Source organism: Erpetoichthys calabaricus, chromosome 9 (assembly GCF_900747795.2).
Source record: "Erpetoichthys calabaricus chromosome 9, fErpCal1.3, whole genome shotgun sequence".
Classification (NCBI taxonomy): Eukaryota; Metazoa; Chordata; class Cladistia; order Polypteriformes; family Polypteridae; genus Erpetoichthys; species Erpetoichthys calabaricus.
In genome coordinates this window covers 89,587,822-89,610,517 of record NC_041402.2, presented here as the reverse complement: position 1 = coordinate 89,610,517, position 22,696 = coordinate 89,587,822, and the positions used below count along the sequence as shown (strand labels likewise).

The 22,696-nt window shown below is 33.5% G+C and overlaps 1 protein-coding gene across 1 annotated transcript in view; it reads right to left on the bottom strand.

Moving 5' to 3' along the window:
- Nucleotides 1-22,696, bottom strand: part of wwp2 (WW domain containing E3 ubiquitin protein ligase 2) — a 174,071-nt gene that overhangs the window by 5,407 nt on the left and 145,968 nt on the right. Inside the window, exons 12-21 of the mRNA XM_028809863.2 lie at nucleotides 21,869-21,947; nucleotides 21,098-21,169; nucleotides 19,875-19,963; nucleotides 18,024-18,183; nucleotides 15,041-15,174; nucleotides 14,634-14,774; nucleotides 13,629-13,749; nucleotides 5,766-5,870; nucleotides 5,561-5,657; nucleotides 800-872 (exon numbers count right to left, since the gene is read on the bottom strand). Of these exons, the coding sequence (XP_028665696.1) occupies nucleotides 800-872; nucleotides 5,561-5,657; nucleotides 5,766-5,870; nucleotides 13,629-13,749; nucleotides 14,634-14,774; nucleotides 15,041-15,174; nucleotides 18,024-18,183; nucleotides 19,875-19,963; nucleotides 21,098-21,169; nucleotides 21,869-21,947 (1,071 nt within the window). The remainder of the gene's footprint in view (nucleotides 1-799; nucleotides 873-5,560; nucleotides 5,658-5,765; nucleotides 5,871-13,628; nucleotides 13,750-14,633; nucleotides 14,775-15,040; nucleotides 15,175-18,023; nucleotides 18,184-19,874; nucleotides 19,964-21,097; nucleotides 21,170-21,868; nucleotides 21,948-22,696) is intronic.

The window sequence follows — 22,696 nt, the reverse complement described above, 5'->3', positions numbered from 1 at the left end:
ATAAAAGTAACAATGCTTTTAAAACCAAATTTGATTGTTTTTAAGTGAAGAAAAATATTATTTACATTTGGAGAAAATATGTCATAATTTTCTCTGTAAACTTAAAGCTTTCTTCATATTACTTCCAAACACCACACTGGTTTGCACTATGCAAAAATCTCTCACACAGACTTTAAACACCATTATTATACTCACGTTAAAAAATATAAAACAAAAAGTACAATTTTCTCAGCCTACCATTAATATTGCACTTTTCTGTCAACATACACAGCTATTACTGTCCTAGCATAGATACATATGTCATTACATGAATATTTACTGGTGTGTTTTTTCTGATCCACATTCGCTAAAAGCAAACTTAATTCTGTATCTTAACCTGTTTCAGTGTTACTACCAAAAAAAATCATTTACAAAATGAAACACAACTAAATCTTATAAAAATTATTACATTCAATTTTTAAAGACCTTCCCTCATATGCCTACTGAAACAATCATCTATTAGTGCAATGAAACACAGTCTGATCCAGCCATTGTTGCAGCTAGCGTCATCAGCCTGTCTTACAGATGTCTTGGCTATAAAGCACAGATTGGCACACAGATGTTGTTTTTGAAGAGGGAACATCAGCAATTTGTGGCTTATATTGTAACAGACTCGCTTTATGTAGAACAGGAATAGAACACGATTACTCATCAACGAGCAAGCATTTCCAGCTTAGCAGCGAATATACTAACATTGCCAAAAGGAGAATAATAAAAGAAGAATACAGAAAATTGTGGTATCACATTACATAAAGCTTACCAAGTATGACTTCTCGGTAACCATGTCTCTTTCCCTACTTTATCAATACAGAATTTCTGAGGTCCGTTGCTCCCTGAAAAAAGTCAGTTAATTGTTTTAGCTTGAACCATGTTATAATTCATACCCATAAATTCTGACACAATAATTATATTATGTCTTTTAAAATTAAATTATATAATACTGTAAGATTGTAAAAAAGAAAAAAAAATCAAGTAATAAGAAAGTAAAACTGCAGGAAACACAAGAGAAAATAGGAAAATGATAGTTAAAACATAAAAAGGTAGAACTTGTATAACATGGATTTCAGCTATATAAGGCTAAAAAGATGCAATTAAAAACAGACTACAAAGCCAAGACGGAAATTATTTAAAAACAATAACAGATTCTACTTCACTAATGAAAGCAAAAAATGTTATTCTACATTAGAGTCTCTGCATTAATATGGGTACCTATGGGTTTTCATTAGTTACCCGCAGTAAAATGCAAGAATTGGGTGATTTTAGCACTTCTTTTTTACTAGTTCAATTGTGGTCAAAAATGAGCTGTTTTTTTTTTTTTTCTTTTTGACATTGCAGCTGCCAAATTTTATTCAATGCAGGAAGCCATGTGGGCACGGTGGCGCAGTGGGTAGTGCTGCTGCCTCGCAGTTGGGAGACCTGGGGACCCGGGTTCGCTTCCCGGGTCCTCCCTGCGTGGAGTTTGCATGTTCTCCCCGTGTCTGTGTGGGTTTCCTCCGGGCACTCCGGTTTCCTCCCACAGTCCAAAGACATGCCGGTTAGGTGGATTGGCGATTCTACATTGGCCCTAGTGTGTGCTTGGTGTGTGAGTGTGTTTGTGTGTGTCCTGCGGTGGGTTGGCACCCTGCCCAGGATTGTTTCCTGCCTTGTGCCCTGTGTTGGCTGGGATTGGCTCCGGCAGACCCCCGTGACCCTGTGTTCGGATTCAGCGGGTTGGACAATGGATGGATGGATGGAAGCCATGTGTGGATTCTAAGAAGGCCTATGGAACAGAAGGGGAATAACACATACGCGTATTTGTTCAGACTGCATTAGCATCATGCTAACAACAGATTCCTTGAGGTTGCAAAGAAAAAGGTCAACAATAATTATAACTCCATCTTGAGCTAAGTTTGGTGTGAGAAGATATTTTGCAGTTGTGATTGATTTAAAAAATAAAGCATGCTGCAAAAAAGTGAGGGTTTAAGACAGCTGCAAATCAGGCACGAACACAGCCAATGAGATATAGCTTAGCATCATAAATACTGCTTTTAACCTTATATTATATTATGTTTATTGTAACATGAGTAAGCCTATAACATCCTCTTAACAAGGGCATCTGATAACCACTGAAAAACCAGAATCACGTCATCCATCAAAAGAACTAAACAATCTGACATTTAAAACAACCCAGTAATATCTTGTTTTGGCCTCCTCAGTGATACAGAAAAAAGATGGCTACCACAAAAAAAGGAAAGTATTAATTTAGAAATATATTTTGTATATTACAGCAGCAGAATGCATGTACAGAGGAAAAGAAAGAATGCTTAAAGATAGAAAGGTGATAAAGCACACAGGAACATCTAAGGATAAGGGGATGAATGACGTTGATCAATCTGTAGAGCCATCACACTGCATTACTGGATGAATATCTGTTTTGCCATCTGCATTTCTTGTCTTTTAATTGTAAAGGAGACACTGACTGGCAGTGGCACACCTTAAGGAATGTTTACTGTATTGCATTCTTATTTCTGGGACTTATGTCTGATCACTTGTAAACAGTACCATATTTGAAAGAAAAAAGAAGAAAGTTGAAAAACAGCTACTGTCATAACCAATAGTGAAACCGCAATAAAAACCAGATTGTTTTGCAATGCAAATAACTAAGACTTTCTCCAAAAAATCAGCTACAACTAATCTGCAGTGTGTCATTGGCTCTAGATTCATTTCCCCTAGCCTTCCTAGCTACAAGACCAAGCAGGAAGTTTATAGTGACTCCCTGAGTGAGCTCAGAAGTACAGTTTCATACTTTTCATGGTTAATTTCACTTGATATAAATATCCCTGTTTTATTCATAAATGTGTGACTTGATGGGGCCATTATCTATGAAGTTGCAGAATAATATATTGATACTCGTTGTGGATGATGTCTCAAAGTAGGTTTAGTTTTTTAAGTAAGAATATAGCAAGGCTTGGAAGATTTGAAAAATGATTGAAGGTCACATTATCAGTACTGTTTAGGCCAAAAGTTCAAGTAAACAAGTAGATTTTGAGCAGTATGGTCTGATTTCAGTGTTATTATGTAAAATAAGCTGCACTTGCAAGGTGTTGTGAGACAGAATAAAAGCCCAATTCCAAAAAAGTAGGGACGTGGTGTAACATTTAAATAAAAACAGAATGCAATTATTTAAAAATATCACAAACCCATACTTTATTCACAATAGAACGCAGAAAACTTATCAAATGTTGAAAGTGAGAAATTTTACTATTAATGAAAAATATTAACTCATTTTGAAATTGATGGCAGCAACACATCTCATAAAAGTTGGGACAGGGCAAAAAAAGGCTGGAAAAGTAAGTGGTACTAAAAAGAAACAGCTGGAGGAATATTTAGGGTCATTGGTAACAGGTCTGTATCATGATTGGATATAAAAAGAACATCTTAGAGAGGCAGAGTCTGAAAGAATTAAAGCTGGGCAGAGATTCACCAATCTGCAAAAAAACTGCATCTACAATGTGTGGGACAATTTCAGAGTAATGTTCCTCAACATAAAATAGCGAAGACTTTGAATATCTCATTATCTACATTACATCATCAAAAGATTCCAAGAATCTAGAGAAATCTCTGTGCACAAGGGACAAGGCTAAAAATCAATATTGGATGCCATGTGATCTTCAGGCCCTCGAGCGGCACTGCATTCAAAAACAGACATAGTTCTAACATGGAAATCACTGCATAGGCTCAGGAACACTTCCAGAAATCATTATCTGTAAACCCAGTTCATAGTGCCATCCACAAATGCAGATTAAAGGTGTCATACAATAAAGAAGCCATATGTGAACATGATACAGAAACACTGCCATCTTCTCTGGGCCAAAGCTCACTTAAAATGGACTGAGGCAAAGTGGAAAACATCTGTGGTCAGATGAATCAAAATTTGAAATTCTTTTTGGAAAACATGGACACCTCATCCTCTGGACTAAAGAGGAGAGGGACAATCCGGCTTATCATCAAAAATCGCATCTCTGATGGAATGGGGGTGCATTAGTGCCTATGGAATTGGCAGCTTGCACATCTGGAAAGGAAAGCATCAACACTGAAAGGTATATATATAGATTTTAGAGCAACATATGCTCCAATTCAGACTTCTTTTTCAGTTAAGTTCTTGCATATTTCAGCAAGACAATGCTAAACAGCATACTGCATCTATTCCGACAGCATGGCTTTGTAGTTGAAGAGTCTGGGTGTTGAACTGGCCTGCCTGCAGTCCTGACCTTTCACCAATTGAAAACATTTGGCGCATCGTGAAACGAAAAATAAGACAAAGAAGACCAAGGACAGTTGAGCAGCTAGAACACTATATCAGACAAAAATGGGACAACATTCTGCTCCAAAAGTCCAGCAGCTGGTCTCCTGAGTTCCCAGACATTTAAGGACTGTTGTTAAAAGAAGAGGGGATGTTATACAGTGGTAAAAATGGCACTGTCCCAACTATTTTGAGACATGTTGCTGCCATCAATTTAAAAATTACCTTATTCTTTTCTTAAAATGGTACATTTTCAGAGTTTAAACATTTGATATGTTTTCTACGTTCTATTGTGAATAAAATATGCATTCTATTTTTTTTTTACATTTTACACAGCGTCCCAAATTTTTCGAAATTGGGGTTGTACAATAGCCAAAAGAAAAAATGAAATTAAGTATATGGTATTGATTATGACTTGAAACAGATATACAATTATAAAATAAAGGTAAGAAATAAAATTAAATACAGCCAATAAAGCAAGATGTCACCTCAATGTACTATACAGGGTTGTGTAATTTACAGTAATTTAATTCATTACACAGACTAATTTGCGTTTCATTTTAAACTGTTTGCAGTCAAATGTCATAAATTAAAACAGATTTCAAACATGATTGAATTTCATAATCGAATTAACCGAAGGAAAAGATTTCATAGGAGATACTATAGACCACGGACATCTAGCAGCACATTGGAACAAAAAAAACAAAACAAAACACAGCTCACATGATGTGCTGAATCAGCTAAAAAACCACATAGATGTTGATTCACATCTTTGTGTAAGCAATTCAGAAACATAACAATTCCAAGCTCCAAATGTGCCACTAACCCAAAGAGGAAAACATGCTTTCTCTGGCTCATCTGATAAATATGAGCATTACAGTGGGTAATTGCTAAAGTTGCATTTTAACACTAAGAGACCTTTAATAAAGCAACACATTTTACAAACAATGTCATGTAACCAGTTTCAGGAGAAATAAAACCTAACTAATCAACTCACAAAAAAAGAAAAAAACAGCTAAACAAATTCTTCATAAACTATCAACATATACTATTACATTTAAATGTTTCATACTAACTAGTGAATTTAAAATGTTTTCAGTTAGCATATTCATAAAAAAGAATCATAATAATCTATATAGTTGAGAATATCAATTATATAATCAATTTCCCAGAAAATTATATGCAAATTGAACTCTTTTAATTACACTATTATTAATATACACATACTTCTGATCTTACCTATCAGCTCAGTAAAACCACCTACAGGCAGCCGACAGGTTCCTGTTACAAACTGGAGCAAACGAATTCTTTTTTCATTGTCCATCTCTTTAACCACCTACAGGAAAGAAAAAGAGGAATTAAAAAATGTGCAAGGAGAGAAAAAGAAATTCATATGCATAAAAATAAGATATACATTTCAAGAAAATCAGGAATCATCAATCACCTGCCAAAACCACTGGATCTGCTTGCTGTTTTTAGTATAATGTCGGTAAATTGTATTCTTCTGCCAGTCACTCAGATCTATCTCCTGCATTCCACAAAGCATCAACTGTTAATAAAAAGACAACAGTGTCTCTTAATTATTTTAATACATTCTTTAAAAGAATCATTAATCTGTATAGCTAACAGTATCAACTATATAGTGTACTTCACAGACAATGATACAAAATTTTTTATTTATTTCTACCCATAAAAAGCGTGCTTGAAAAAATGGACTGGATTTTAGTATCAGTATCGCCTAGCTTACACACACATATATATATATATATATATATATACACATATACATATATATATATATACACATATATACATATATATATATATATATACATATACATATATACATATATATATACATATACATAATACATATATATATATATATAATATATATATATATTATATATATATATAATATACATACATATATATATATAATATAATATATATAATATATATATATACATATATATAATATATATTATATATATACATATACATATACATATATTATATATACATATACATATACATATACATAATATATATTATATAATATACATACATATATATATATATATATACATATACATATAACATATATACATATATATATCATACATATATATATATACATACTATATATATATATACATACATATATATATATACATACATATATATATATACATACATATATATATACATACATATATATATACAATACATATATAATATATATATACATTACATATATATATACATATATATATACCTATATATATATATATATCTATACATACATATATATACATACATAATATATATACAATAATATATATATATATATATACTATATTATATATATACTATATATGTATGTATGTATGTATGTATGTATGTATGTATGTATGTATGTATGTATGTATATATATATATATATATATATTAATATATATATTATATTATATATACACACACACACACACTGACACACACACATGCACACGGACACAAAAATTATAAGCTCAGCTAACTTAAAGGTACTGATCAATGAGTACATTGTCTATGTCAGATGTGATGTGGAAATGTTTCAGAGCTGTTTAACTTTGAGCTTTTTGATTACTGAATGAGTCCAGTAGTGTATAAAAATGTACAGAAAAGTATGTTTTATATGCCAGCTGGATAATGTAAGTGATAAGCTAACACACAAATATAATATTATAGACTGTATTTGTTATACGGAGATTCTTTGTCATTATACTTCATAGAAGTAAAAAATATGGATTTTGGCTTCAATCAAGGCAAACCTTAGTAGATGAATAAAAAACTATTCTACATTCTATTTTATTCATTTTGTGGTTGGATTATCTTACTTATCTGGTGTAGTGTGAAAACCTTACAAGCTCTGGTCCTTTGTATGCCAAATTACAAAATAATACAAAATTAGGTCACAGCCTCCAGTTCCGAGTGAAATAGACAAAATAGAAAAAACTGAAAATTCTTCCCATTCTGCCCCCAAAAACCTTGTAGACAGACAGAGGTTAGGAAAAAAGATTTAAAACCAAACATTCTCATACAAATACAGGAAAGTGTGCTACCACATGCCTGCAACCTTGAGATACAAATAAAAAGAATGAGAAAATAGAACCATCACCAAGTTAAGAGCTGGAAGACTGCTGATTCAAGTAGGACTAAATTAAAGATTCAGGTTTGACATACGTAAAGGTAAAGAAAACTAGGAAATTTCCAGCAACAGGCCAGTGTTTATTTATTAGCAATTGTTCAAAGGAGACTACCTTTTGCTAAATATGAATTACAGGAAAAGATGAGTGATCCAAGAGGGGAAAGACATGAAATAAAAGAGGAATATAAAAGACAGAGAGGCAGAAAGTGATGAACAAATAAAGGAAACACAAGAACAGAGGAGTACTCAAAACATATATGTAGAAAGGTATCAAGGGGTTTAATGAGCAAACATGGAAGTAAAGATCAGCTATCAATGCTATTGCATAAACTTTGCAAGGGGTGAGGTTCAAAAGATGCAAATATTTAAAATGACTATGCTGATGGAGATCTCATTTATAGTAATCTTAATGAGGAATTGTTCTTTTATAAAAATATTACGTTCAGGGGGAAAGATTTTTTTTTTCAGGAAATAACTCAGAATTAAAAAATATTATATAGATTTCCAAATGATTATTGATAAGTAGCCCTGATTTATCACAACTCTGCATATCTAAGCACTAACAAATCACTAGTCTTGGCTCTGGACATGTATTGTGAGTACTGGATCTTGAATTTAGCTCTTAGAAGAAACACGGAATTTTGTTCAGATGTCAAGAATGTAATGATTAACTTATATGCCAGATCAAACACACTGTATGGCACATAGAAAAAAGAAATTGCTGAATGAAGCTGCTGGTGAAGCCAATTGAAAAATCACAAATAGCACCCTTTATAGCCATCCACATGATTGCTGGATGATCAACACAATAAATTGAAGGAGAAATACCCTTAAATTGACAGTTTTTTTGCAAAATTAAGAATTCAAAGGCAAAAAGGAATCAACTTCCAGGAAATGGCATACAAGGAAAGCAGCATAAAACTGAGAGTGAACACTTTTATGATTGTGAAGGGCAGCAGTTGTGAGCAAAGCATTCCAAACTAAGGAGTCAAGTGACTAGGAAATATAATGAAATCTAGAAAGGGAACAATGAATCACTAAGATGAGTGTTTTATCCTGCAGTTTTTACATCTTACAGTAATGATCACTCCACACTTCTTGGATTTAGCAGAAATATTATATATATATATATATATATATATATATATATATATATATATATATATACAGTGGGTATGGAAAGTATTCAGACCCCCTTCAATTCTTCACTCTTTGTCATATTGCAGCCATTTGCTAAAATCATTTAAATTAATTTTTTTCCCTCATTAATGTACACACAGCACCCCATATTGACAGACAAAAAAAAGAATTTTTGAAATTGTTGCAGATTTATTAAAAAAGAAAAACTGAAATATCACATGGTCCTAAGTATTCAGACCCTTTGCTCAGTATTTAGTAGAAGCACCCTTTTGAGCTAATACAGCCATGAGTCTTCTTGGGAAAGATGCAACAAGTTTTTCACACCTGGATTTGGGGATCCTCTGCCATTCCTCCTTTCAGATCCTCTCCAGTTCTGTCAGGTTGGATGGTAAACGTTGGTGGACAGCCATTTTTAGGTCTCTCCAGAGATGCTCAATTGGGTTGAAGTCAGGGCTCTGGCTGGGCCATTCAAGAACAGTCAGAGTTGTTGTGAAGCCACTCCTTCGTTATTTTAGCTGTGTGCTTAGGGTCATTGTCTTGTTGGAAGGTAAACCTTCGGCCCAGTCTGAGGTCCTTAGCACTCTGGAGAAGGTTTTTATCCAGGATATCCCTGTACTTGGCCGCATTAATCTTTCCCTCGATTGCAACCAGTCGTCCTGTCCCTGCAGCTGAAAAACACCCCCACAGCATGATGCTGCCACCGTCATGCTTCACTGTGGGGACTGTATTGGACAAGTGATGAGCAGTGCCTGGTTGTCTCCACACATACAAGACACATGACAGCCCGCATGGAGTTTGCTAAAAGACACCTGAAGGACTCTGAGATGGTGAGAAATAAGATTCTCTGGTCTGATGAGACCAAGATAGAACTTTTTGGCCTTAATTCTAAGCGGTATGTGTGGAGACAACCAGGCACTGCTCATCACTTGTCCAATACAGTCCCCACAGTGAAGCATGGCGGTGGCAGCATCATGCTGTGGTGGTGTTTTTCAGCTGCAGGGACAGGACGACTGGTTGCAATCGAGGGAAAGATGAATGCGGCCAAGTACAGGGATATCCTGGACAAAAACCTTCTCCAGAGTGCTAAGGACCTCAGACTGGGCCGAAGGTTTACCTTCCAACAAGACAATGACCCTAAGCGCACAGCTAAAATAACGAAGGAGTGGCTTCACAACAACTCTGTGACTGTTCTTGAATGGCCCAGCCAGAGCCCTGACTTAAACCCAATTGAGCATCTCTGGAGAGACCTAAAAATGGCTGTCCACCAACGTTTACCATCCAACCTGACAGAACTGGAGAGGATCTGCAAGGAGGAATGGCAGAGGATCCCCAAATCCAGGTGTGAAAAACTTGTTGCATCTTTCCCAAGAAGACTCATGGCTGTATTAGCTCAAAAGGGTGCTTCTACTAAATACTGAGCAAAGGGTCTGAATACTTAGGACCATGTGATATTTCAGTTTTTCTTTTTTAATAAATCTGCAACAATTTCTAAAATTCTTTTTTTTGTCTGTCAATATGGGGTGCTGTGTGTACATTAATGAGGGAAAAAATTAATTTAAATGATTTTAGCAAATGGCTGCAATATGACAAAGAGTGAAAAATTGAAGGGGGTCTGAGTACTTTCCGTACCCACTGTATATATATATATATATATATATATATATATATATATATATAGTGGCAGGCAGCCAGGACTCCCCTGCACAATATCTTCCATGGCAGCAAGGATGGGAAACCCAGTATCTCCCCCTGGATGTTAGATGGCAGCCTCCCTGGGTTGCAGCAGTGCCTCGGACTCCCCAACGGCTTCATGGGAGTTGGAGTTTTGTGCAGCCCTGTTGGGTTCCGCAGGCACCACCAGGGGGTGCTGCAGCTGGGACTCCTCAGCCCGTCTGGGCAGCATATTCGCCACACCCGCAAGTGCAGCCGGATGTCGGCAACCAAACACATGGAGCACTTCCGGGTGCCTAATAAAAGGGGCCAGAAACCACCACTCAGCGGCCAGAGTCGAGTGGAGGAGGACAAGGTTACCTGGGAGGAGTGGTGTTGCAGAGAGAGTGTTTGGTATTGCTGTATTGGTGCCCTCCAGCTGAAGAAAATTAAACTATTTATTTATTTTATATGTGTGCCTCCAGTGTGAATCTGTGTTGGGTCAGGCCCATGTGTATGTTGCATATTTGAGACAACAGCATTAAACATTCTCCCACCATTCAACTAGTACAAGGACCCTGACATTATGTTAGTGTAGTGCAGCATCCAAAAATTAACAGCATGTGAACACTATGTTTTGATACACATCAGTAGTGGTGCATCTTTTCTTGTGGTCATAAGAAATTCTACAGTATGAAAATTTTAATATTTGTCCCCTAAACTTCTAAGTTATTAAAAAATTAGCTGTGCTACCTGGCTAAGATGGTTTGAAATCTATGCAATCAATATAGACTTCAGTATTAATGTTTGCATTGCACCATCTATTAGAATTTATTTTGTAATACATGTAGTAATAAAATACATTGAAGGCATCAATCCAACAGCTGGCACATCACAAGCATCTGTAGTAAATGCTTTGTACAAATGCTTGTGAAGTACCATCTGTCTCTGTTATATGTCACTTGGTATGGGATTTCCAAAGGCAAGTGTTAAGATCTGTGATGCACCATCTGTTGGAATGACATATGCAATGAATTGTATTAGTACAAGTGTCTGTGATGCACCATCTGTTGGAATGACAGAGATACAGTAACAGGGTGGACACACAGACACTATCATTTTATTAAGGTGGAAATTATGAAGCATAAACTTGTTGTGTTGTGAAGAAAACAACAACCTGTGCTGCACAAGTAAGATGTAACATTGTGCTACACTCAAGGGAAACAAAGACAAGTCCATTAAAAAGTTTCTATACAAAATATTGAAGCAGGATCCCTGTCCTCTGATACTAAAGTTAAGTCCAGGAAACTAAGTAGACAATTTTGTAGCCAACTATGGTGCAATATGTTTTTGCAAAACACAACTAATGAGGACTGGCTTATGGCTACCCTATAAAAATGCAGTGAAAGCAATTTAGTTACATTTTTAATTTATGATAAGAAGAAGTATCTTATAATCATCATCATTTAGAAAAAGGTTATTATTTATTTTTGTTTCTAAAACATATGTGCACCAATAGCTTTGTGAGGTGACCACAAAAGAAGTGATGAAAATAAATTAAAATGGCATTATGATTATGCTTGTAAATCAAATGCAGTACAGTCAATACAGAACCTAACCAGTTTTTTCAGGATTATTCTCTGGGTGATCTCTTGCTAGATATATGTCAGGTAATTATTTAACAGCTTGACCTGCAATATGAGTAATTGTACTTGTGAAAAATGAATAAACATTACAGGTTCTATATGTGTTAACAACGATATGCTGAACCTCAGGTTCTCAAACATTTTACTTACTGCTTCCATGCACATTTTTGAAGCTGTATCATAAGGGTATCTTTTATACTTTAAGGAACACTTTCCATTTCTTCAGAGTGCTTTAACCCAAAATGGAGATGCTCAAGTTCTAAAGGAAATTAATCAGTTCCTGTGTTTTTTTTTTCTTGGCAACCATTTATTTTTCTAAGCACTGCATCAAGAACAACAATTATGTCACTCATCTTAGGCATTTTCTGTAATAAAAGGGTTTTATTTTTGGATTTGCAGCCATTTTCCTGGGATTTTTGTTAGACGATGAAGAAACAAGCTATAGAAAAGAAACATTTTTTCTCTGTTTTTGGCAATATGCGTTATTTAACTGATGGGCATGATTGAATAGCTCAGATAAGCAAAATGCAGTCAAATTACTGTGATCATGTTCAAAATTACTTCCATTGAGTTGCGTACTACCCCAATCCCTTTTTTTGCTTGTCCAGTATCGGCCAACTAATAACTTACGCAAGATATAAATCACTGTGGCATGGTGCAGCATCCAAATTTGCATTCTGGGTCCTAACCGTGTGGAGTTTTCATGTTCTCCTTTTGTGTCTGCATGGGTTTCCTTCGGGTGCTCCAGTTTCCTCCCACAGTCCAAAAACATGCAAGTTAGGTGAATTGGTGATACTAAATTAGCCCTAGTATGTGGATGATGTGTGTGCGTGTGTCTGTGTTCACCCTGCAGTGGACTGGCGCCCTATTCAGGGTTTGTTCCTGCCTTGCGCCCTATGCTGGCTAGATCAGATCAGCAAGAAACCCGCCCCCTACATAACCCTGTTCAGGACAAAGTGGTTTAGAAAATGTCTAACTGGCTGTACCATCCATCATATGAAATTGCATTAAGCAGATTTAGTAAGTGGATGGAAAGAGGAAATAACCTTTAAAGATTAGTTAATATTTGTTATTAACTCAAATACAATTATGTTTAATTAAAGCTGATGTAACTCTAGGCCTGATTAAAATGAAAATCAATCTAGTTAATATTTTGGAAATTTAAAATGAACAAACTTGCAATTTAGTAGCAATGCCCTAGGCGTACGTCCAAAAAAAGCTTAACCAACATTTATGTCCAGCTTTACTAGAGACAGCTAAGTATTTCACAATAGACCATTATAAGGTGCTTAACTAACTGGAGATTTCTAAATATTGCATAAATTGAATTATACTAATTATTATTACCAACTGCTGGATTTTTAAAGTGAATATAAAATAGACAGAAAAAATATTTAAATACTTAAAACAATGTAAATAGAGATGAGTAATCTATTAAATATAAATAGGCTTTAAAAACACTAAAACTGATTTAATCACTATATTTTATGAAAGAAGCAACTTAACCTACATTCAAAACATGTATCTACTTACAAGTCCTTATAAGAATTACATACTAAAAGCAAACCAGAGAATAATAAACATAATAAAAGCAAGATTTCTGAACAAATAGTTTGTAATTTACTAAAAAAAAAAATAGCATTGGTCATCATTATTATAAAACATATTTGAAAACTATTACCTCTAACTCTTTTTCATCAAAGTATCTCAGCCATTCAAGGGGAACAACCTCATTGAATCCATCAAGAAAAGCCTTTGTCTGTTCTTCAACTCCTCGAGTAAATCTCCAGTCTGTGAGTAATCTATAAATCAAATGTTAATTTTCTTCAACATAAAATATGTTTAGGTTCTATATTCTTAATTTTTATTTACTGATACCTGACCATTAATTCTAATCTGTCCTAAATTACCAGATGTTCTCCTTATAGACTGTGTTGAAGTTCTTTTCTTCTGCGTAATGCAGATGGTCAGCAGCAGCATCATGCATCATCTTACATTTCAATACCTCACAGTCCCTTGACAATAATAAGTAAAACATTGAGCTACTTATTACATTGGTTATATAGCTCTAGAAAAGCTGTTCTGAGTTTGGCCTCAGGTGATGAGATGTATAAGCAAAAAATTAAAGTATATTATGACAATAACACAATAATAAATCTTAATTATGTTAAGAGTTTTATTAAGTCAATGAAACCAACAAACTGTGATCACAAAGCTGCCTATCATACTTAAGTAGGGAATAAGAATTACAATTCAAAAAAACGCTTGAAATTTCTTTACATTAATTATTTACAACACACTGCTGGCACAAACATAGAAATCAGAGAACTTATGTTACACTAACATTTGCAAGGTACAAAGATCTGAGTTTTTTTTTATGATTTCAGCCAACAAGAATAAATAAAAATGTAACTGAAAAATTAATAAAAAGAAAAAGTGTGTAAAGTTTTATCCAATCAACTGATAAAATAAAAAATGTATTAATCATAATAAAAACTTACTCCCTGTTAATCATGACCATTAAACATGGTAAGGAAAAATTCTAAGTCACCCATTATTATTATTATTATTTTTTTTTTTACATATAAGGTAGTTCTTGATATGATAATCACTGATATTATTTACTTCCTTTATTACTAAATTAAACTACGCGTACATACAACATGAAAACAGTATTACCAGATACCTGATATATTCTTCTTTGTTCTCCTCAGTCACCAAGATATTTTCACCATCTGCTTTCAGCTCATGGGTGGTCACTTTTCCAAGTATTTCCATGTCTTGGGCAAAATAAAGTTCAACTCCACACTCTTCTAGATTGTTGTCCCTGAGGAAAATAGGATAATAATGTTCTTTTTATTTTAATGTATTTATTTATTGACTTTACTGTAAATTTACAACTTAAAATAACACAATCTTAAGATATCTGATTTTATCAGCCACTATTACATTTCCAAGGGGTTTAATTTTTAATAGAGAAACACGGAACCCTTCTTGTGCACTGTCGTTACTGGCTACAAAACATATGCTTAGCAGTTTTTCGAATTAATAAATGAGAATTATTAAAAGGATAGGAAAATACTGGCTACTTACTTAACCCACATGATAGAATTATAAAACTCCAGGTCAATTGATTCCAGGTCTTTCAGTGTTGGCTTTCTGTTCAACATACGCTTGTAAAAGGGTAAAGTAAATCCTGTGTCTATAAATTTACCATGATACAAAGCCTGAATAGAGACCAGAAAGATAAACAACTTAACATAAGACATAAAACAAAATACTGTAATTTTAGATGCTACTGTAAGTTTTTGCATTACTTCTTAAACCCATTTATCTCAATACATACTTTTTAAAACTGATAAATGCTACTGTAATTTTTTACAGTATGGTTAAATACAGCCAAATATGTCTCAGGATAGGACAGCAAAATTAGTATTGTGTGCAGTAAGGAAAAGGCCCTTCAAAAGGTACTAAAAACTGTATGCAACAATTTAGCACAGACCAGGATCATAGGTTTTTAAGAGCTGAACCTTAGCAATGAGTATAATACCATTTAAAAGGGTAAATGGTTAAATTCTACAATGACCAGCACACTCTTATTCTTATAAACTAATGCAAAACTGCCAAATAAAAATCAGCAATTTGACTATATAATCTTGTATAAAGGAAAAGTAACAGAAAAATTAACTTTACAGTCCAATGAATCTATATTAAAATACATAAATGTAATGATAAATAAACATCTGTAAAATTGATAAGTTTCACTGTTCCAGTTAGTGCATTAGTAGTTAATTTTATTAGTATTTTCCCTACACACTGTACAATTCAGTAGCTCTTAAAGAAAGCTGCAATTTTGAAAAATGTTAAATTTCTATCAACAAAACTTGTCTTCTGACACCATTATTAACCTCCGTCTACCCAAAAATCCTTTATTCAGGACCTTAAAAATACAGGTAAATGAATGAACTCTAGGAAAAGTTCAAAGCAGGCATCTGAATATATAAAAATTCATTATGGGGTGGAGAAGGCGAAATGTAATTTTCATACTATTTTAAAACAAAATGATCATATCCATACATTATTTGTTTCACTGTACTCAAAGCATCTGCCATATGAATTTATTCATAATCCACCCAGACTGTGACTTGATAAATGTGGTAAAGCATTTCTTGAAGCAGTTAGATATGTTGGATGGGTTTGGGTCTGGCGGATGAAAGCCAGACTGTTTTAAAAAAGGAATAATGGTTTCACAGCTCTGAGAAGGGTGTCCAAAAAAAACACAGACAGTCCATAAGTGACTAACAGTCTGTCGTTTTATTTAGAATTATTTTTTAACAAGGGTGGAACTAACATGGCACTGGAAACCTAAACACATTTAAAGAATAAACTGTTTTAGACATACTGTATTTGTCCAACTAATAAGTAGGTGGATTGATATAATAAAATTCACCTCTTTACAATGACAAAATTAATGTGAATTGTTATTATAAACACAAAAAAAACCCATTAACACCACTGTTTCTGAGCTACTGTAGAGGTACAATGTGAAGTATGTAAGAGTCAGTTTTTAAAATCATTACTTTAAAAAATCGAAATGACATCTAACTTTGAAAAACAAGTTAATGCCATTCCTATCAGAGGACACTAAATCACACTTGACAAAGTTAGAAGAATTATAAAGTAATTTTAATGATGCAAAATACATGTGTCTCTTAGGATGGCACAATGGTCAGTACTTTTGCTTTGCAGTTCCAGGACACTGGGTGCAAATCCAGGCCGGGTCACTGTTTGTCTGAAGTGTGCATATCCTCCCAATATGTCTTTCTTGTAGGTACTGTGGTGTTTGTTCTACAATTAAAAACATGCATGTCAGGTTATCTATGAATTCTAAATTGTCCTAGTGTGATTGTGTGTATGTGCATATGTCAGTATGCCCAGTGACACAAAGATAACCCACTATGGTTTAGTACCTGCCTGGCACCCACTGCCCACAGGACAGAATATGACCAACAGCTTCAATGGATTAAGAGAGGCTGAAGAATGGATATCTTTCTCAAATAAAAATATAAACTCTCTATCGCCTGCCTATAGTAATTTTAACTGACCGATAGATACTTGTGCATTGACCAAAACTGATAATCATGTTTACATAAGTTTTGGTGACCAGACAGGGACTGTCAGAGAAGTTCTTTAAGCCAGTGAGAGATAGGCAGAGACCATTGACGAACATGACTTACTGTCTTAGATGTTTTACAGTGGGAAAAATGTAAAGCAAAACTGAAAAGAACAATACTGGCATAGAAGAAAAAAAAGGTTGATTAATATGAACACAGGGAAAGGCATTGTTCAAGACTGTTAGTGATGAAGCCAAACTGGTGGAAGAAGTTGGTACATGACTGTGCAGCCATGATATTCATATAAAACGTAATGGTTTGAGGGCTAGTATGGAGGTGGGCAGAAAGTGTAATATTTTGTCAAAAAGTAAATGAGAGGAGAAAACAAACAGTTCTCTGCAGTGGGCTTTTTCTAAAAGAAGAGTAAATGTTATACTATTTATATTGAATGTAGACACAGGTGCAGATATACGTATAGGAAAGGTGAAATATGCATGCAAGAAAATTCTGTTAGCTATGCCTGCCCGATCCTGACTTTCAAACTAGACTTTCTTGCACTAAATAGAACTCTAATGCAGTCTTCATGAAGTAGTAGATTATAATTTTAAACATAAATATTTATAGTTTACATCCATTATACCAAAATATTTTAAACAAACGGTATAACAATGTTTCATTAATGTATTTAAGGAAATGTATTTTAAGAATATTATAACTCGAATTTTTCACAAATTAAGTTTCAAACAATATTTTTCAAATATAAAAATCTTGTGTTCTAGATCATATAACCAATGGCTTATGTCTGCTGCTAATATAGGTTATTTTCTTTACTATGTTTACACTGATTGAAAAATTTTCTTTAATACAAATATGCTATACATGTGTAATACATTTCTGAATCAGTGATATGCAGCATTTTAAAAAATACAGTTTTGAAAATTAAAGTAGTTTAGTAGACCTACCATGGCTATAAACCTGCCAATAAACCTGAAGTAGGCCAAGTGATCAGGATTGATTGAAGAAGCTGGATTGATCTGCAGGCAATAATTATTTTTTCCAGCATACTCAAACAAGCAGTACATTGGATTCAGAACCTCATGGGATAATAAGAAAAACCATTCTCTGTGAGAAAGCAAAAACATGCCAAACTGAATTATTGGCAGTACCAAGTATATCAAATTATCCATACCTATCCATATCCTTCTTTATACTTAACAAATTAAGTTTAAAGAGTTACAAATAAATAGTGGAAACATTATTTAAAATGCAAAAATATCTTAATGAGCATGTTATTATTTAAAAGCAAATTGCTCAGTCTAATTTTGTTAAATCTATAGACATAAAATATGTTTGGCAGAATACAAACCCATTTACAAGCACCAAAACTGAACAATTCTAATTGTAGGGCTTAGAAAAAGGTAAACAGAGACATATAATAAGATCATGTTTAGATTACATATTATGTTACCAATAACCTTCTTTTTAACTAATATTAATTCATACATCGCTATTTTTGGAGACATGTATGAATTGATTTATTTAATATATACATTTGGTCAGCTTTTCTAACCACCATTATTTTCTTCTGTAGCTACAAGAACAATATGCATTAAAAGAATAACTTGCTGGCTCAAATCACTCATGCCAATGAAGGTAGGGTGCAGCAGGACCCTTGTCCATTCCAATCAAGTATATTTTCATTTTTTAAATTTCTGTTAGCATTATACACAAATTTAAACTGCATTTCTCCTGAAATAAATCTCAACTTATGAACAAAGATATGTAATGTCTTATTTGCCAAGTATGAAAAAGCCAGCCTTTCCTAGTTTTGCCACATTTGCATTAAATTAAAAGGTTAGTTTCAAAGCATGATAGAAATGAAGAACTGTGCCAACCCCACCAACCTCCACCCAATAGAAATCCCAGATATATTATACAGCAGTACTCTCTGATCTAAGCCAAACTCTGGATTTAATGACTATATTTTAGCTTAGCAATTTTTAAAACGCTCAGCATTTATTTTTATCTTACTTCTTATTGGTATCAGAATCATGGATAATTCAGATTATTACTTCTGTACATATTCATTAAATGCTTTGCTTTCACTATGCTGAAGTGGCCAAATGTTCTTTGTTAGGTAGCTGGAGTCTGCTATCTTTTGATAACTCTAGCTAATATAAAAACAAAATCAAAAGCTGCTTCCAGAGACGTGGAGAGATCCCAGCATCCTGTCCGTGGTTCTACCCTGTGGTAGAACAGCATGACGTAACCTACCATAGGGTAAAACCACTGGCAAGACACAGAGAGACACAGAAAGACAAACATAAAAATGAGGGGACTGAAAAGAGGAACAAAATGAACTCCCATCACCACATAATCAGAACTGCAAGACAAAGTATAAGACAAGATTCCAACACATAAAAGTAATACAGTACTTGTGTAGCATGAAAACAAGCAAACATTGAAATGAATATGACATCATGAATAGAGCATACAGTGGAAGTTAGAACGTAGCACCTTACCCAAGTAAAAAGTATTCTAATCATTAAAAAAATAACAACACATAGAAAAACAGACTATACAATATAGACTATACTAGAAATTAATAGAGAATTATGATTATGTTTGGTAAAAAATAATTTAATGAATCTACCATAGCAGTAAAATACTGTAGCTGAATGCCAATGAAACTAATCAAATTTCATAAATGACGTAAATATCACGTTTAACCTTTTTCTAAATGGCAATAATAATTAAAAATAGCAACTAATTTCCAACAAACTGTGCTCAAATTAATCTCATAAGTTACGTACCTTGCAATTCCACCATAGTCCAGACCTTCTTCACCTCGCATTATTACATATAGTCTCCGACGCAAGTCATATGCTTTCATATTCATGATCTGAAATCAGGTTAATAAGCAATGCTAAGTATGAAATATACGCATAATGAAAAAAAAATCAAAGTTAAATGACAATTTAAAAAAAGAGAAATATAATGCATTTCAAATACTTTTTTAACATCTATCCATTTCCTGATCTTTCCTAATTGAATTAAGGGTTGTGAAGTGCAGAGGCATATTCTGAACTACATCAGTCAAGAATTAGCCCTGGACATGGCAACAATACACAGGACACTCGTACTTTTAACTACACTCATTCATACAGGGCCAATTTACAACTGTCAGACATCCTAAATAGAATATATTTAAATTTTATAATAAAATACCAGCTTTGTGAATCATAGTAAAAGATTTAAAAAGAAGCAATGAAGCAGTAAAAGGTAGTCATTAAATTCTATGGTGCATAATATTTTACCAGTATGCCAACACAAACCTAGCTTCATATGTTAGGACTTTCTGTTTTTGACACTAAACGTAATCTAATATTCAAATATTGTGATTGCCTTATAATGATGTCTAATTTCATTATTTAAACAGCGGCACACAATTCCAGTAAAGAGTATAATGTCCTATTAGATTACTTTAACAGAGAAAAACATTTTTTAGGTTTGATTACATTCATTTTTAATCAATAGCTCAAAATTCTTTTAAACTGAACACACTGTTTTTATAACCCATGTTCCGATATATATTATTAGCTTTATATCACATCAATTCTAGAATGTGCATTATGCAAATTATGTATTCTGGTTAACAGCCCTCATATGGAAATCCCAACTGACTTGGCCTGAATTGTTATCAGAGTTCTAAACCGTAACCTTTAGCCTTCACTGAATTGTTCATTGTATCATTTTTTTATTTTAATCTAAAGGAATGTTAATTACATTTTCAACACAGAGTGGATGCATATGTGACATAAATATTATCAAGAATAGTTAATTGTTATACAATATATATTTGTACATAGTGAAACAGAATATGTCTTTGTGTATTGCATTAAAATGAGGACTCAAAGCTAAAAACACCTTGTTAAAATAACAATCAGTGCTTACCAATCAGTGTGTAAAGTTAAATGTTATTGCCTAACACAACTTTTAGAAATGCAAATCACATTTATGTAATATTCTGACCTACCTGCTGAAAAGAATCTTCAAATAATGTTAACCTGGAAACACTGATTTTTACATGACTTGGGAGTGCATTGGACTGAATGAGAGAAAAGATAATAGCAAAACACATTTTATTCAAATAAATATATTCAAATAAAAAAAAAAGATATAATACTAGTGCTGTTACTATGACATAAATTACTATAATGAGGTGACTTATTTAGATAATATGGAGCAATTTTATGGATACTTAAGTTACAAGTAAAAACTTCTCTCACATTTGGCTTATACAGTATTCTATAAAAGATTTTTTAATCTCTTTAACAAACTTTTTGCCAGCAAATAAACAAAAAATTGATGGCATGGAATTCATTTCTGCCACCAGAAAGTGACTTACTAAATTTAATCATAACACTGCTATACGTTAGAACAATATTAATGCGATAAGAGGTTATGCAACTGAATATGAGGGAATTAGGCTAATGAAATAGTTTTTTCTTACTGATAAGAATAAAATTATCATCTGCAGCTACCTTTTAGACATCAAGGCTCTTCCTACTATTGTAGATAAAGCAGATTCAGATGCATAACAGATAAGATTTTCCCTTCTTAGGAAAGAAAACCCGTCACATTCAAACAGTCATGGATTCTGCTTATCCTTGTTGTGGGTTTATTTATTTTATCTTTCTTGGTACACCCTATATGTTATATAAAAGCAAATGACTATATTGCAAGCTGCTGCAGTATTCAAGACATCTTGCTTACACTGCAAATTGGACTGAACTACGCTACTTACATGACACAGAAAACGGAACTGATGATACTTCCACCTAAAACTGCGATCATATGCTCCTGGAGATCCCCCTTGTTTTGAACTGAAATTTAAAAAAAGACAAAATAATTATCGATAGTATCAAATTAGGGTTTTGTCAGCTTATTTTAGGAAAAATGTTTAATGCAAAAAATAGTAAATACAAAGGAGGTATAGGTTCAAAAGAGGCCAAACTGAGAAAAAATGCTATTTCTCCTCTTTGCGCTAAAGCCATGAATGACTCAATTCAGAAAAACTAAACACTCTTAGTTACATAAAAAATTAGTGGAAAGTGATGAAAAAAGGGTCCAGGTTTTGAAAGGGAAAGCATCAGACACACATTTAATGAAAGACCTTTTTATTCACTTACTCATACCACCAAATATACCGAGATGGCAATTTCCATAAACTAACAGAGGTAGTTCAACAGAAGTGTGATGAAGCTGTCTTTGTGGCAGAAAAAATGATAGTCAGCAACTACTGTGGTTATGCTGCTTGTACAAATAACAGCTTAAATGAACACATAAAGGCATGGTTTGTTTTACTACTGGACTGAAGCTTGAATTTACCACCAGAGTAGAAATAAGAAGTTACAGCTTCATACATAACAAAGTAGAAAAATAATTTCTCACAAAATTATTCTGTAAGGCTTGCTGAACTGCAATTTCTATAGAAATCTATCTATCTATCTATCTATCTATCTATCTATCTATCTATCTATCTATCTATCTATCTATCTATCTATCTATCTATCTATCTAATTACAGCAATATAGACATATGCTGTCTATACACAACTGAATACCTATTAACA